The sequence below is a fragment of the Pongo pygmaeus genome, chromosome 4 (assembly GCF_028885625.2).
Source record: "Pongo pygmaeus isolate AG05252 chromosome 4, NHGRI_mPonPyg2-v2.0_pri, whole genome shotgun sequence".
In the NCBI taxonomy this organism is placed as follows: domain Eukaryota; kingdom Metazoa; phylum Chordata; class Mammalia; order Primates; family Hominidae; genus Pongo; species Pongo pygmaeus.
In genome coordinates this window covers 162,599,641-162,614,765 of record NC_072377.2, presented here as the reverse complement: position 1 = coordinate 162,614,765, position 15,125 = coordinate 162,599,641, and the positions used below count along the sequence as shown (strand labels likewise).

General features: G+C 44.5%; 1 protein-coding gene across 1 annotated transcript; it reads right to left on the bottom strand.

The window, feature by feature from the left end:
• Positions 1–3,071: 3,071 nt before the first annotated feature.
• LSM11 (LSM11, U7 small nuclear RNA associated) lies at positions 3,072–14,694 on the bottom strand. The gene is made up of 4 exons (XM_054489103.2): positions 14,208–14,694; positions 6,880–7,019; positions 4,311–4,394; positions 3,072–3,542 (listed from the first exon to the last, which is right to left on the bottom strand). The coding sequence occupies exons 1-4, from the start codon at positions 14,653–14,655 to the stop codon at positions 3,132–3,134; spliced, it is 1,083 nt and encodes a 360-aa protein (XP_054345078.1). The 5' UTR covers positions 14,656–14,694; the 3' UTR covers positions 3,072–3,131.
• Positions 14,695–15,125: the final 431 nt, after the last annotated feature.

Here is a 15,125-nt window from a genome sequence, read left to right as displayed (position 1 = left end):
AGCACTTTGGGAGGCCGAGGCAGGTGGATCAACTGAGGTCAGGAGTTCGAGACCAGCCTGGCTAACACAGTAAAACCCCTTCTCTACTAAAAATACAAAAAATGAGTCAGGCATGGTGGCTGATCCAGCTACTCAGGAGGCTGAGGCAGGAGAATCACTTGAACCTGGGAGGCAGAGGTTGCAGTGAGCTGAGATCGCACCACTGCACTCCAGCCTGGGCAACAAGAGCGAAACTCTGTCTCAAAAAAAAAAAAAAAAAGAAAGAAAGAAAAGGGAGTAATCTTTAAAAATGAACTTCTGTTAAAAAGTAATTATCATGCTTTATACAAAACAGCACATTTACTAATTTACTAGATAGAATTCATTCCAGAACCACTGTCCAGACCAAACAAACAAATGGGAACATAGAGCACATAAAATAGATCATACACAGTTTACACATAATTTTCACAGCCAGAATTGTCACGTTGGGCAAAAAATGGTAAATCAATCCTTATACGGCTATATGAAAATTATATGTAAACATAAAAACAGGCATATGTTTAAGTCAGGTTAGATTTAACTAGGCACTGGAATGAATGAAAACTGATTATATTCCTTTGGATTCCAAATTTCTACCTTATTGGGAAAGTAGAGCACATCATTCTAGCTGAAGGATGAGAGGGCGGGCAGATGAGGATAGCCACACAGGTATACGCAGTGTTGCCTGATGATTAAACATGACAACCATTTTGGGAACTGAGATTTCAGATACACTATTTAGAATTTAGACTGGCAGCTTCCAAAGATTACTATTCACTTGAGTTTGTAACCTGGAACCTCCATAAACTTTAGTGCATCTGATCTGGCTCTAGAGTATACTTTACAATGCATTTAAAAATAAAAACAAACAAACAAACAACAAACTTCCACAGATTGCCCTTTCGGGATGTGTCATTTTTAGATGCTCATTCTCCATTTGGTGCTACCATATAAACCCCTTGAAAAGTTCAGGGGATTCTTTCTGATAATGATCAGAAAAGGGTGAGGCCTAGGATATAGCGGGAGCAGCAAAAAAAAAAAAAAAAAAAGTTACTCTCCTCTTACTGAAGATACTCTTCTGAGAACTTCCATTGTCCATTAGGAGGAAGGAATGGAATATGGAACAGTTCCAGAAGATATTGCTGCCTTCTGACGATAGTTACAACAGGATCATAACTATGACCCCTAAGATTACTTTTTTTTTTTTTCTTTTCTTGAGACAGTCTTGCTCTGTCACCCAGGCTGGAGTGCAGTGGCGCGATCTGAGCTCCCTGCAAGCTCTGCCTCCCAGGTTCACGTCATTCTCCTGCCTCAGCCTCTGGAGAAGCTGGGACTACAGGCTCCTGCCACCACGCCCGGCTAATTTTTGTATTTTTAGTAGAGAAGGGGTTTCACTGTGTCAGCCAGGATGGTCTCCATCTCCTGACCTTGTGATCCACCCGCCTCAGCCTCCCAAAGCGCTGGGATTACAGGCGTGAGCCACCGCACCCGGCTAAGATTACTTTTTTATGTAGCACCTGCCTTGCTTCTGTGTCTTATAAAGACACAGAATTCTTACAAAGCTATGAAACAGAGTCAGGGAAAATTACTCATGGCACTTAAACATGTTTAGAGACTGTAAAATGCCTTCATTTTTTTTCCTCAATGCCCCTGTGAGGTAGGTGTCTGTGGGGAAAAAGCTGAGGCACGGAGGGGTTAAGTCTGCTCACCTTTCATTGCATGATGAGCCAGTGGTCCAGCTAGCAGAAGGACCAGGTGTCCCAGCTCCCTAAACTTTATTCACCCTGCTTCTCAGAAGGCTTATTTATGTTACACAACAAATACAGCAGGGGAGTTTTCTTCTCGTACATTTTAACTAGTTGGCTATTTCTTATTCTCACCTTGAACATAAGTTATCTCAGATAAAACCAAATAAAAACAAAACAAAAAAATCAATATTGCCTAACAGTCTGTGTCAAGATGCAGCCTATTCTGCACTAGTGATTGAAAAAGCACAGAATATGATTCAAGTAGAAGTATTTGTGGGTGCTATGGTGTTCCTGTTACTCAAGCCAGGCTGTGAGTAAAATGTCCCTTTAGACACTACCCACTGTACTTTGTAAGAACTTCTTTGGCCTGACACAAGGGAATAAATCTACCCCCCGTTTCATGGTGAAACCATATTCTGAAAGATATTCTACACATGCTGGCCCTGCCTGGAAAGGGGACTCTCAGCCGTGTGATGTGTATTACTGAGTTCATGCACAACTCTTTGAAGCTGGACATGAAGGTCACCATCTCCTGACATAAAGCTCACAGGACAGTTCACACTACGGACAGAGGGGCAATACCACAGGGTACATGCGCTAGCACCATGCCACAGAAGTCAAAGAGAAGGACAAGAAGCCACCCCACAAGCATCTTAGAGTCCCATCTGGTATGCCATTTGCAGAGGCTACCTCTGGTAAGGGGAAGACTGAAGACGTCCTGTACTCCTTTCCATAATAATAAGAAGGATCAAAACAGAGCACTCATTGCTGGCTGCTTTGTGTATACCACCTATCCAAATTTCACCTCTACATAAGTTGGTAACTTTCCTTGTAGATATTCAAAGATAACACATTTCATTTCTTCATCAAGAGAGAATCATGTCAGGCAAAATTCAAGTTAGTTACAAGATGTGGATGCAGGGCTCCAAGGCGATTTACACCGCTACTCTTAGAATCGAATTCATGAGTACTCAGGGCACTAGCTTTTAGACATGCAATACTTCTTTTTGAGACTTTTCTTTCCCCTATAGTATGTAAAAAGTAAATTCCACTCATATGGTGACCCCCAAGTCTAATGGAAGATCAGATATTTGGTTTCAGGGTCTGAAGTAAATCACGATACCAAATCAGATGCATGTATCTATGTATGCTTTTTGCCTTGATATTAATGCAAACGCCCGCCCTCCCAAGGCCTGTCCTCCCCTTGAGCTCATCTTCCAGGGGGCTGAGCCTGCTCTGTCCTCTGCATATGCAGGACCAGAGGGAATCATTCCAACTCAGAGTTTCACTGGGATACTAGGATACGGCATAGCAGCAATTCATGCACTTTATTTCTAAAAACCAAAGCTCAGGCTGAGCTGGTCACTGTGCAAGATGAACCAGCAGGACATTCTCGCCTCGAATGAAAATCTGATTTATGTGTCGAGTGAATACCTGCTGGTAATCCACTTTGGGCTTTCGCTTTTTCTTACGGGACTGGCCTCTGGAAAGGGTGGTAACCCTGGAAAAGGTACCTCCCACACTGGAGCCTTCTGTCCGTGTAGTCCTCCCTGACAGCTCTGACCTGGACTCCTCCCTTGCAGAGGCCTGCAGGGAAGAAGGGACAGAGCGGGAACGCCTGTGTGAGCCCCGGTCAGTGTCTGCTCTTCCCCACACTGAAGCCAACTTCCAAGTGGATGTCTGTGAATATCTAGACAGAGTGGAATCTTCAACTGCAGACTTAGAATCTGCTTCCTTCTTGGAGGAATCTTGAAGTTTCAGCCGATCAAATAGCTATAAAAAAAAAAAAACCGATAAATATTAGCCTTCTCTTTAGCCTTCATTACTCTCTTTCAACATACAGAAAAAGACCAAATTCTTTAATTATGTTCTGTGGACTCCTTGCTTTGCAATTTTTTAAAAGTTAGTAATAAATCTCCTTTTTTTTTTTTTTTTTGGAGATGGAGTCTCACTCTGTCACCCAGGCTGGAGTGCAGTGGCGCGATCTCAGCTCACTGCAACTTCCGCCTCCCAGGTTCAAGCAATTCTCCTGCCTCAGCCTCCCAAGTAGCTAGGACTACAGGCGCCTGCCACCCTGCCCAACTAATTTTTGTATTTTTAGTAGAGATGGGATTTCACCGTGTTAGCCAGGATGGTCTCGATCTCCTGACCTCATGATTCACCCGCCTCAGCCTCCCAAAGTGCTGGGATTACAGGCATGAGCCATCACACCTGGCCATAAATTTCCTATTTCTAACTATAATGCACATAATACATATGTCAAGAGAAAAGGCTTATTTCTGTGGTATAAAGCTGAAAGACTTTCAAGTGTTGTAAGAGGCAACTTGCTCCTCAAATAATATGCAGGTTACAAGCACAGACTCACTTGAGATTCACTGGAAGCATGAAAAGAGAAACTAAGGAAGACCTTGGTACAGGCACAGCTGGTTTATAGCAACAGAGATTTCCCTCTAGGAAATCCTAGTCACTGGGCTCAGGGATCTTAATTCCTAAGCTGCAAAGCACGATGGCTACTCAGGAGGTCAGGGGGAAACTGCTTACCCTAGTGAGAGTCAGTGAAGAATCCCGTTCATATGCTTTGCCTAGGACAGGTTTTCGGTAGGTCTCATCCACATCAGTAAGTGCCTAGAGGAACAGCCCAAAAGGAAAAACATTAGACAGAATTAAAAATATTATTTGTATAGCTTTTTCAGGGGGAAAAAAAAAGGCAGAGTAACATCTATTCAGAGCAGAACTACACTTAACAGGTGACTCAGCTCCTAGGCAGAAGAAAATGGTGACACCTGGTACCTTCTGTGTAATATTTTTAAACTGCTATCACCATATAAGATGGGTTTCACCTATGGATGGTAAGGGCCTTTATGACTGCATGGTAGAAGGTCTTAAATTTCAGTGTGCAAGAATATCTAGGAGGTTTATTAAAATACGAACCCAAAGCTATTCTGCTGGAGATTCTGTTTTGCTAGGTCTGGGATGAAGCCCAGGAACCTTTTGTTTCAACCAGAAGCCCCAGGTGATTCTGATGCAGGATGGCTTTAGATCCCACTTTGAGGAACATTACTGCTTCTTTACCCACTTCAGTTTCTATGTCTTATGAAAGCAATTAACAGAGATTAACCAGGGTTACACACAGAATTGCTGGTGAGTTCTCATCACCGAGAGCAACCTCGACAGGACAGCTGTTAGGACCAAATGAGAAGTAGAAGACAAATTCCTTTGAAAAGTGTAAATCACCCTACAAATAGAAGCTGACAGTACTGTTATAATCACCACTATCATCTAACACATTCTCTTCAACTCTTTCCTTCAAAGGTAAAATTGTCATAATAAAACATTTTTCCCTGCATTTTGGAAATGAGAAAACTGAGGCTCAGAGAATTATCTTGCTTACCGTCACACAGTTACCAAGTGATGATGCTAGGATTCAAATTCCATAATGGTTAAAAACATGGTTTTAGGAGTTAGGCCGAGGAAAAAGTTTGGCACTTCCACTTACTAACAGTGTGATCTGCGACCGATATTCCAATCTCTCTAGAATCAACTTCTTCATTTGTGAAATGGAACAGTAATAGTACCCACAACTCATTCATTGAGATAATATATAAAGCCCTCAGTATAGTATCTGGCACATAGCAGGTACTCAATATACGTTAGCAGCTATTGTTCTTATCCAGGAGGATGCGTGGATGGGGATAAAGCACAGGGAAAAGGAAAGTTGGAGACAGAAGACCATATGGAAAAGAAACACCAGAAAGCTCTGGTGGTTCTTTTTTTTTTTTTTTTTTTTGACAGAGTCTTGCTCTGCCACCCGGGCTGGAGTGCAGCGGCGTGGCGTGATCTCGGCTCACTGCAACCTCCGCCTCCCGGCTTCAAGCAATTCTCCTGCCTCAGCCTCCTGAGTAGCTGGGATTACAAGCTCGTGCCACCATGTCTGGCTAATTTTGTATTTTTAGTAGAGATGGGGTTTCCCTATGTTGGCCAGGCTGGTCTTGAACTCCTGGCCTCAGGTGATCTGCCTGCCTTGGCCTTCCAAAGTGCTGGGATTACAGGCATGAACCACCGCGTGCGGCCTAGTGGTTCTTAACTACCTCAAATTATAGTTGTGCTATTACATATCCCCTCTCTCCTACAAATGTCTAGAAAAAAAGACAGTAAGCCTCTAGAAGGCTAGGAAGTGTGGCACACTCCCTCATTATAAAACCACCATGTGGCCAGGCGCAGTGGCTCATGCCTGTAATCCCAGCACTTTGGGAGGCTGAGGCAGGCGGATTATCTGAGGTCTGGAGTTCAAGACCAGCCTGGCCAAGATGGTGAAACCCTGTCTCTACTAAAAATACAAAAATCAGCTGGGCATGGTGGCGGGGGCCTGTAATCCCAGCTACTCAGGAGGTGGAGGTTGCAGTGAGCTGAGATTGTGCCACTGCACTCCAGCCTGGGTGACAAGAGCAAAACACTGTCTCAAAAAAAAAAAAACAAAAAAGACACCATGCAAAATGCTTTGTTTACTGATGTCTGCTTCACCTCTATTCTTATTTACCTTCCCATGTACTGTAGAGTGCAAGTTCCTTTCTGAAACTTTTGCACCTAGCATGGGGTTCAGCCAAAGTGGGAAGTCAATAAATGTTTTTCTTAATTAATGAAAGAATGGTTGGTAGAAAATCAACTAAAAATTACTAAACCGATAAAATAATTGGTCCTTAAGGCTGGGTTTCTCAACCCTGGCACTAATGACTTTTCAGATTGGAAAATTCTTTGTTGTTGAGGGACTCTCTTGTGTGTTGTAGACTGTTTAGCAGCAACCCTGGCCTCTCTACCTATTAGATGCCAGTAGTACCCCCTCCTACAGTGGTGACAATAAAATGTCCCCAGACATTGACAAATGCTCCTGGGAGTGAAGGAAGAACAAAATCACGTTGGTTAAGAGCCACTGCCTTAAGGAGAAGGAAGCAATAAAAAGACCTTTTTTGTTGTTGCCCAAAAGTATGCAAAAATTCTAGCTCTTCTGAGAAGTTTTTTGGGTTTTACTTAATGCAGTTACTCAGGTCCTTTAAATATATAGAAGATGTAATCTGTAGGAGGTTCTCCAGCCCCTTGAGAAAGGCTTAATTACCATATTCCAGAACTTGTCAAATGCAACAAGGAAGCCTGTACAGACGCCCCGAAGTCCCTTGAAAGTGCGGATGTGAACATTAACCTTCACCCCCTCGCGGATACAGCGATGGAGTTCACCCAGAGGGCTGCCTTCATGCACTGAAACAAGAGAAGAACAGTCAGGACAGTTTTAATATCTGCCCTCATTCCCAGAATTAAGCCACGACCATCCAACTTCGGCCAGTAACATGAGGCCCATGGTAGAGTGACAATCTCACTATTGGAACAGGAAGGTCCAATGGGCAACATGGCTCGTACGGCCAACACACACTGACACGAGACTAGATTCCAACAGAATGTGGATCATCCATATGTATGGATATCAGCCAAATGTTTCACTACCAGTATATCTCTTATTCCACGATGTTACTGATTCTAAGATGCACTATCACTTAACTTTTTGGGTTGGCAGGGTGCGGTGGGCGGATCACCTGAGGTCAGGAGTTTGAGATCAGCCTGGCCAACATGACAAAACCCCATCTCCACTAAAAATACAAAAATTAGCCAGGCATGGTGGCCCATGCCTGTAATCCCAGCTACTCAGGAGGCTGAGGCAGGAGAATGGCTTGAACCCAGGAGGTGGAAGTTGCAGTGAGCCAAGATCACACCATTGCACTCCAGCCTGGGCAACAGAGCAAGACTCCGTCTTGAGAAACACACACGCGCGTGCGAAAACATTAAATGTATATATTAACAGCGAGATCCTTCTCAATTCTGTGCCTTAAGACAATTCATGAATCACATATCCAGCTTGAGTCTCCTGCCCCAAAAAAACACCTTGTTTACATGTTCAAAGGAAACAAACTGCACTCTGACCTTAAACATGTGTAATCCTGTCAGAAAGAAAGGCCTTTGACCCCACCAAAGCTACTCCATGCACAAGCTTTCTGGAGTCACTAGTGTTTCTGGGAGGAAAAGCACTGGTTCTAGCCCAAGCCCTGATGGTGTAAAAGGCACCTGCTGAGTATCTGACTCCTATGACACTACTAATAAGCATCATGTGAAAAGAGTAGGATAATGACTCATGGGAAGAATATTGAGACTATAAATTTCAGCTTTTATTATGAAGGATTCTCTTCTCAGAGCGTGGGAGGAAAGATGAATTTTATTTTTATTATTTCATGTTAAATCAGCTCTCACAATATGCTGGCTATGGTATATAAAACCTCCCAAAAGAAAACCATACACATTCTTCTTTTTTCCTCAGACAGGGTCTCGCTGTCACCCAGGCTGGAGTGCAGTGGCACAATCACGGCTCACTGCAGCCTTGACCTCCCCGGCTCAAGCGATCCCCCTAGCTCAGCCGACTGAGTAGCTGGGACTACAGGCACGCACTACACGCCCCCAATCTCTCTTTCTCGTGCGTACACAGTCTCACTCTTTCCCAAGTTTGCAACGCAAAATTCTGTAGAAAGTTTGTTTTTGGTCAGGTCTTAGAAGTCTGGATATATAGAGTATTTGGCATTGACAGTAAACAAATGAAAAATCTCTCCTGCTTTGTTTCTAGTGACATAAAGGAGAACAACAGTCCTGCACTTCAGTTTGGATAACTAAATTGGCTCCTCCTGAAGCCACCTTATCCCTCTGTCATGAATTGGCTTATAAACAATGGCTGTGATAAATTAATAAAAGATTCTTAGAAGAAAATGACTTAACAGACTAGCAGGAGGAGTTTATGTCAGATTAACGGTATGGGAATAAGTCGGAGTTGGAAGCGACATGAAGCAGTGACTCTGGAAAAGACCATGAGAATTCTGGTCTGACCAGCATCATTTACCTCTCTTCTAGCAGTATCTTAAAGTCCTTTGTACATTTGCTAGCTAAGGGTGTGTGTGTGTGTGTGTGTGTGTGCGTGTGTGTGTGTGTGTGTGTGTGTGTGTGTGTGTGTGTGTGTGTGAGCGTGTGCGTGCATATGTGTTATAGGCCATATTAAATCAAGTATTCAAGCATTGTAAACAACTTTCAGGTCATTATAACTAGTTGTGTGAACCTGATGAATAACTTTTTCTTTAAGTTCCAAATTTCCTCATTCATAAAATGAGGTTAAGATAGTTAACTTGTAGCTTTATTTCAGGACTAAGTCCCAATAACTCAATTTCTTAGAAACTGATCACATGCCTGCATTATTTCCTTTCCTACACATACAAATATACTGCCCCCTGCCCTACAGATGTATGTTTATACAAAGAGTGGAAAGACTATTTTTTTCTAACCTGGAAAAAAACAGGGACATTACTTCTTTCCCACACCTCCAAAAACAGAGAGAAAGGGCAAGCAGGTATCTTAGCAACAGTCTCTTACTCTAATTAAATAGATGGCAAATTCAGGTCTTTCAACTGGTCTTTCTCAAATGTGTACCTTTAATTTTTTTCTTCCAAAGATTTAATAAGATGTAATTCCAGGAAGCATTGCTCTCCTTGTATCTTCGTGTGATCAAAAGTACAACACTAGCACCACCTATCAGAGCAAACCGCCAAGGCAAAAATGAGCTCTCCGTTGTGAATCAGAGTGCACATTCTCTTTCCAGCCATCTCTGTGGCAAGCTCCAAATGGATATGAGTCAGGTTTCTATGACAAAATATGACCAAAAAGCATACGCCTTATCTTTGGAGAAAGTTACTCTTCCAATCCCCTTCTCTACTGCCACACCCTTCCAGATCCAGGTCATTTTCAGCTCCACTCTTCCTTCTTCTGCTACATGTAAATTATACCATCATAGCCTGATTTTAAAATAACTGTTCTCAATCATGCCCTTCTTTAAAGACCTAAAACTTACCTCTTACAGGAACTCTTGTTTTCCTTAGAAAGAAATATTTAATAGGAATGTAGGAACAGAAGCCATGTCTGCGTCTCAGGTGGCAGCAAAACAAGATGGTGGATCCCCGTGCCATGACCCCCAGATGCAGGGCTTATATGCTACAGGGAAAGGGTGATTCAGAAGGGATGTGTAGGACAATTGAAGTAAGATAACGTCAAGGTTGTTCTCATGTAAGGACAGGAGTTACAGTAAGTACACGCTCTTACACAAGAAACAACAGACAAACTGGAAATCTTAGAGGCCTTCCCAGAACTGGGTTTAATCAGAAGTCAACATGGTGGACTGGCATTCAAGATGGAGTTGCTTTAGCCTCCACAACCACCTATTCAAAGAAGATTTAAGGACAAAACTGTATCTACATATATATCTCCAAATATACAAAGTTATTAGCTCATTAGGGCATAGGCAGCTCCCCAGATTCCATAACCTATTAAGGGCCCAGAGAAATGAAACCACAAACTCTAACAGTCACCTTATGAGTCTGCAATGGAAAAATATTTTTTCTTTTCTCTGAAAATAGTTTTAGTTGCCATTCTATAGAAGGGTGCCATGACAGATTTAAAGTACAATATTTGAATCAGTGACCCGGCAAAGGCACATCAGCGTCTTCCCTATTGTGATGCTATGTCAAACTGGCCTAAACACACACACACACACACACACACACACACACACACACAGAGCAGTGTGTCGCAGAAACCATCTGAGACTATTCCTTAGTTGCACTGGAGACAGCTGACTGGAAACAGCTGCAATGAGCTGAGAAAAGTGACAAGGCTGAATTTTAAGCTTGGCCTTTTCTGAAGCCTAAGTACCGCTGTTCTCAGTTTTATGTAAGTCATACTCATGCCCTTTTGGCAGCCTCTGTGTAACAGAGATGCTGTTCAAATCTGAGAGTTCATTTTACTGCGTATGCAGGGCTCAGATGTTCTTGATTTTGCCTATTTTCTTGCTCTTTATTTGCAGGTAGTGAAGTCAAAGTTATCCAAAGAGTATCACTTTATTAAAATGAAAACATCAAGACACCATATTGTGGGAAATTATTTCAGCAATCAAAGTAAACTACAACAACAGGACTCGAACAAATTTTCAATCATGGTATCATGTCAGAGGCCCAATAAATCAGGTTTGTTTTGAAATCCTTCTCAGCAGGATGTGTGCGAGTAAAAGGACTGCGTAGGCTCCCTGCAGGAGAACTGAATTTGGAACTAGAGACAAGCCATTCACCTAGACAATGGTCTAGGAGGCAAACCCTGCATGTCACATGCATTTTGGATTGACCACACACACTTGTTCACACCGGCACAGGGTGCACACCAACACACCTGTAGCTAAAACAAAGTAATGATAACACTTTTTCTTACAGCTTTATAATGTCAAGACGTGAGCTTGAACACGTTCATTTCACAGTGTTCATTTCACAGCGACAGATATACCTAGAAAAAGCTTGCTTGAAGCACAATTATAAACTAGAACCACCGTGGGCTAGGTATGGTGCTGCGATACTAAGGAGAAATATAGACACTAGAATTATGTGGAAAAGAGGATAATGCTCTTTAGTCTTGTCTTACCATCTCTATAGGCATGTCAATATTAAAAAGCAGGAAAAGCAATTACATTCCACTTGCAAGTAGAGCTTGTGTGTGAGTTCTTTGTGGTATCAAGTGATGGCTTAGGCTTAATGATTACGAAAAACCTTTCCTCCTATGCTTTTTTCTTCCTTAGTATTCCCAGTATTGCAACAGCCTCCTATACTTTTATTATTACTTTTTTTTGAGACCTCTTATCACCTCTGTAGACGTCCCTATGATGTCCCTATGATCTCGGCTTGCTGCAGCTTCCACCTACAGGGTTCAAGCGATTCTCGTGCCTCATCCTCCTGAACAGCTGGAACTACAGGCAGATGCTGCCATGCCCAACTAATTTTTGTATTTTTAGTAGAGACAGGGTTTCACCATGTTGGCCAGGCTGGTCTTGAACTCCTGGTCTCAAGCGTTCTGCCCGCCTCGGCCTCCCAAAGTGCTGGGATTACAGGTGTGAGCCACTGTGCCTGGCTACTTTTAAAATTTTATTACTGCAAGGAAAAGAATACGACTGCTCCACAAGGGAATTCAAAGAGATTCTATGACAGAGATACAAAGTGAAATATTTTACAGTTAAAACACCATTATACTTAATTTTGCACTCCTTGTTTTTTCATAAACATTCCACACTGTCCTGTCTGTGAACTTGGATGGGTAACTTGGATCTGAATTGATGAAATACATCATTTTAAAGTCAGCGACAAAATGTAGCTCCTCATGTATTCTTCATTATGTTTCACTGATGATATGACCTAACAAAGCTTCTGTTTGCTGTTATAGCCTGATGGAACTTACATTTTATGTAAATATTTTGCAAAGGATTATGCATTCTCAAATGCATATGCATTTTTTTCCAGAAAGCATTTGTATATGTCCACAAATAGTATTATCTTACTGGTATCTATATTTTGATTTTCCTGACCAACTGTATCCAATCAGAGTTTAGAGTAGGCATATATTTTTTTAAATTAAAACTGTGGCATACATATAAAACATACCTAGTTCTTTTTTTTTTCCCCCTTCCAACTTTTGTTTTTGGATCAGGAAGTACACGAAAGGTTTGTTGCATGTGTAAATCGTGTGTCACTGGGGTTTGGTGCACAAATTATTTTGTCACCCAGGTAGTGACCATAGTACCCGATAGGTAGTTTTGTGATTCTCACCCTCCTCCCACCCTTCACCCTCAAGTAGGAACTCTTTCTTGAATGAATCCAATCCTCACCCATGTTTCTGTTGTTTTCTTGCTTTCTGAAGGTCATCAACTCTGTGTGACGTCAACGCCTTTCTCTCATGTACACTCAACTGTCTGCAGTGCCATGGTGAAAATTTTCAGTATGTAGGGCATATTCTCTGAGATCTTGATTCCAGGGATATATACTTAATCATAAGAAGTTGACAAAGCTGGTCTTCACACACTGTCATACCATTACAGTAAAGTGTTCTATAGGGAAAGCTAAAACCACCCACCACATAGCAATACACAGGAATATCCCTTTCCCTTGACAATCTTGGTAGCAAAGCAATAACTGGTAAAATAGAAATAAATGTTGCAATGAGACTTGGAGTGCATTTCAACTACCTAATGGTGGCAAACTGCATAGGCAAATTAAGGTCCCCCAAACTGCTCTCATTTTGGGAACACGCATACTGTCTTTGTGTTACAGCCCGGCAAGCAGGCCGGGGTAAATCCTAGCTTGGGCAGGGATGCTGTGGCATGGTAAGACATCCAACAAAGGCACACGGAACAGCACACAGCGTTTCAGGATGTTGTCTCTTAATAAACAAATTTCTAGGAATGAAGCAAAACAGTCCCTTGCTTGGCACACCTCTCCATCCAAAAGACAGTGACTTAATAAGGTAACAATTTAATGATCAGGATACAGATGCTCTGGATGGCTAAGTAGGTCATTGTGTTCACAGGGCAGATGTCACAACTGCTTGCCAGATGACAAGAGAGAACCCTAGGCTGTTTTTATTCCATTTATACAAGACCTAACTCACACATTAGAGCCTCTGTTTACAGCTTTATTCTAAGGATCTATTAGGAGGCTCCAAGAAATTCCCTCGTGCCATTTACACCTTTAGAACTTAAAATAACCTGCACATATGGTAATATGAGCCTGACAGATACAGTCCTGCACCCAGCCAGGCAGAGTGGCTGTAAAACAGCGTCTGTGTTTTAGTGGCATTCTGTACCTGCTGCATTTCAGCACTTGTGACTTTGTAATGTGAACATATGTGTATCAAGACCCTGCAGCCCTTCTGCTTATCGCACTCGAGAAGGAGCTGTCAATGTACAGGGGTTGTGGGATTATGCGCCTGTGCTATCTGAACAGATCTCCCCACACTCCATCCGATCATCCTCAAATCCCACTGACCAAATACTCTCCTTCCCCTAATATTGGCTGTGCTCTCCCCCACGTCTCCCGTTTTCCGCCCCATCTTACCTCTCACTGTGGTCTCTAAGACCTCTCATCACCTCTTTAGACGTCCCTATGATGTCCCCCAAACTCTGTAGCCCCGCCACCTCGCCAGGTCCTCCATCAATCCTGTAGACCCTCTCGGCAGGCTCACCACCTCTGTGACCCTTCCATGGGCCCCGATTACCGCTGAAGACCTTTCCCACGGCTTCTTATCACCACTACAGCCTTACTACTCTCCCTCTGTTGCTCCTACAGCCCCTTTTCGTACTCAGGGTGACCCTCCCCACGCCCTCATTACCCACATTACTCAAGCAGATCCACCCCATAGTCACTGATGATCCCCGCAAATCTTCACCAAGGCGCTCCCACAATACGTGCAGACCCGCGCCCGGCCACCGCCGCCCCTCGGCAGCCAGCTTCCGGACGGCGGCTGCCCCGCTTCCCGCCCGGCCCGCGGACTTACAGGGCATTCGCGTGAGCACGTTGCGTGGCGCCTTCCTGCTCCGACCCGGACCCCTCCGGCCCGCTCCTGCGGCCCCGTCCCCTTCCTCTTTGGCCACCATGAGACGGCGGAGGCGCTGGATGCGCTCGGGGTCCGGGGCGGGCGCGTCCGGGCGGCGGCGAGTCCTACCCGAGGGCCCGGGCGCGGCGGGAACCCCCGAGCCCGCGGCCGCGCCCCGAGCCCGCCCGCGCCCGCGCCCGCCGCCCCGGACTCCGGTCCTGAGGAAGCTCTCGTACTCCGCCACGTTGTTGAAGCAGGGGGCATTGGGGTAGGGAATGGGAGGCAGGCGGGGCGCGTACAGGGCCAGCAGCGGGTCGAAGCTGTCAGAGCTGACATCCAGCCGCGGGCTGGGCGGGCGCGCGGGGCTCCCGGCGCCAGCCGACCTCGCCCCCCGCTCCCGCTCCTCCATGTTTGAAAGGCCCGCAAGCCGAGGCCGATGGGAAGAAGGAACGGAGCCGCCAGAGGGCGGCACTGCGCAGCCGCGGCGCGGGGTTGCACTGCGCCGACGAGGCCGCCGGAGGGCAGCACCTGTCCTCGTTCCACCCGGGCCGGGGGGCGTGGTACGCGGCTCCGACCAGCCCGCGCCTCGCACCGCTTCCGCCCATAGCTGACAGGTTAACGCTGTCGACTGCTGCTTGACCTGCTCCAATGCAGTTTCCCCGTCTATATCATTATCACTTAGGGTGTTTGTTAATACTCCGGGTTCCCCGGGAATGAGCTCGGGATCGCGTCCTAGCTTGAGCTGGCAGGAAACGTCTGGAGGAAGGCAATGAATGTCTCAGTTTGCTTCCATGCTGAGTACTACTGATAGGGTGGGAAGAATAGCCTACCTGGGCTCAAAGTATTTAGCGTCTTTCTCGTCTGAAATACGATATAAAT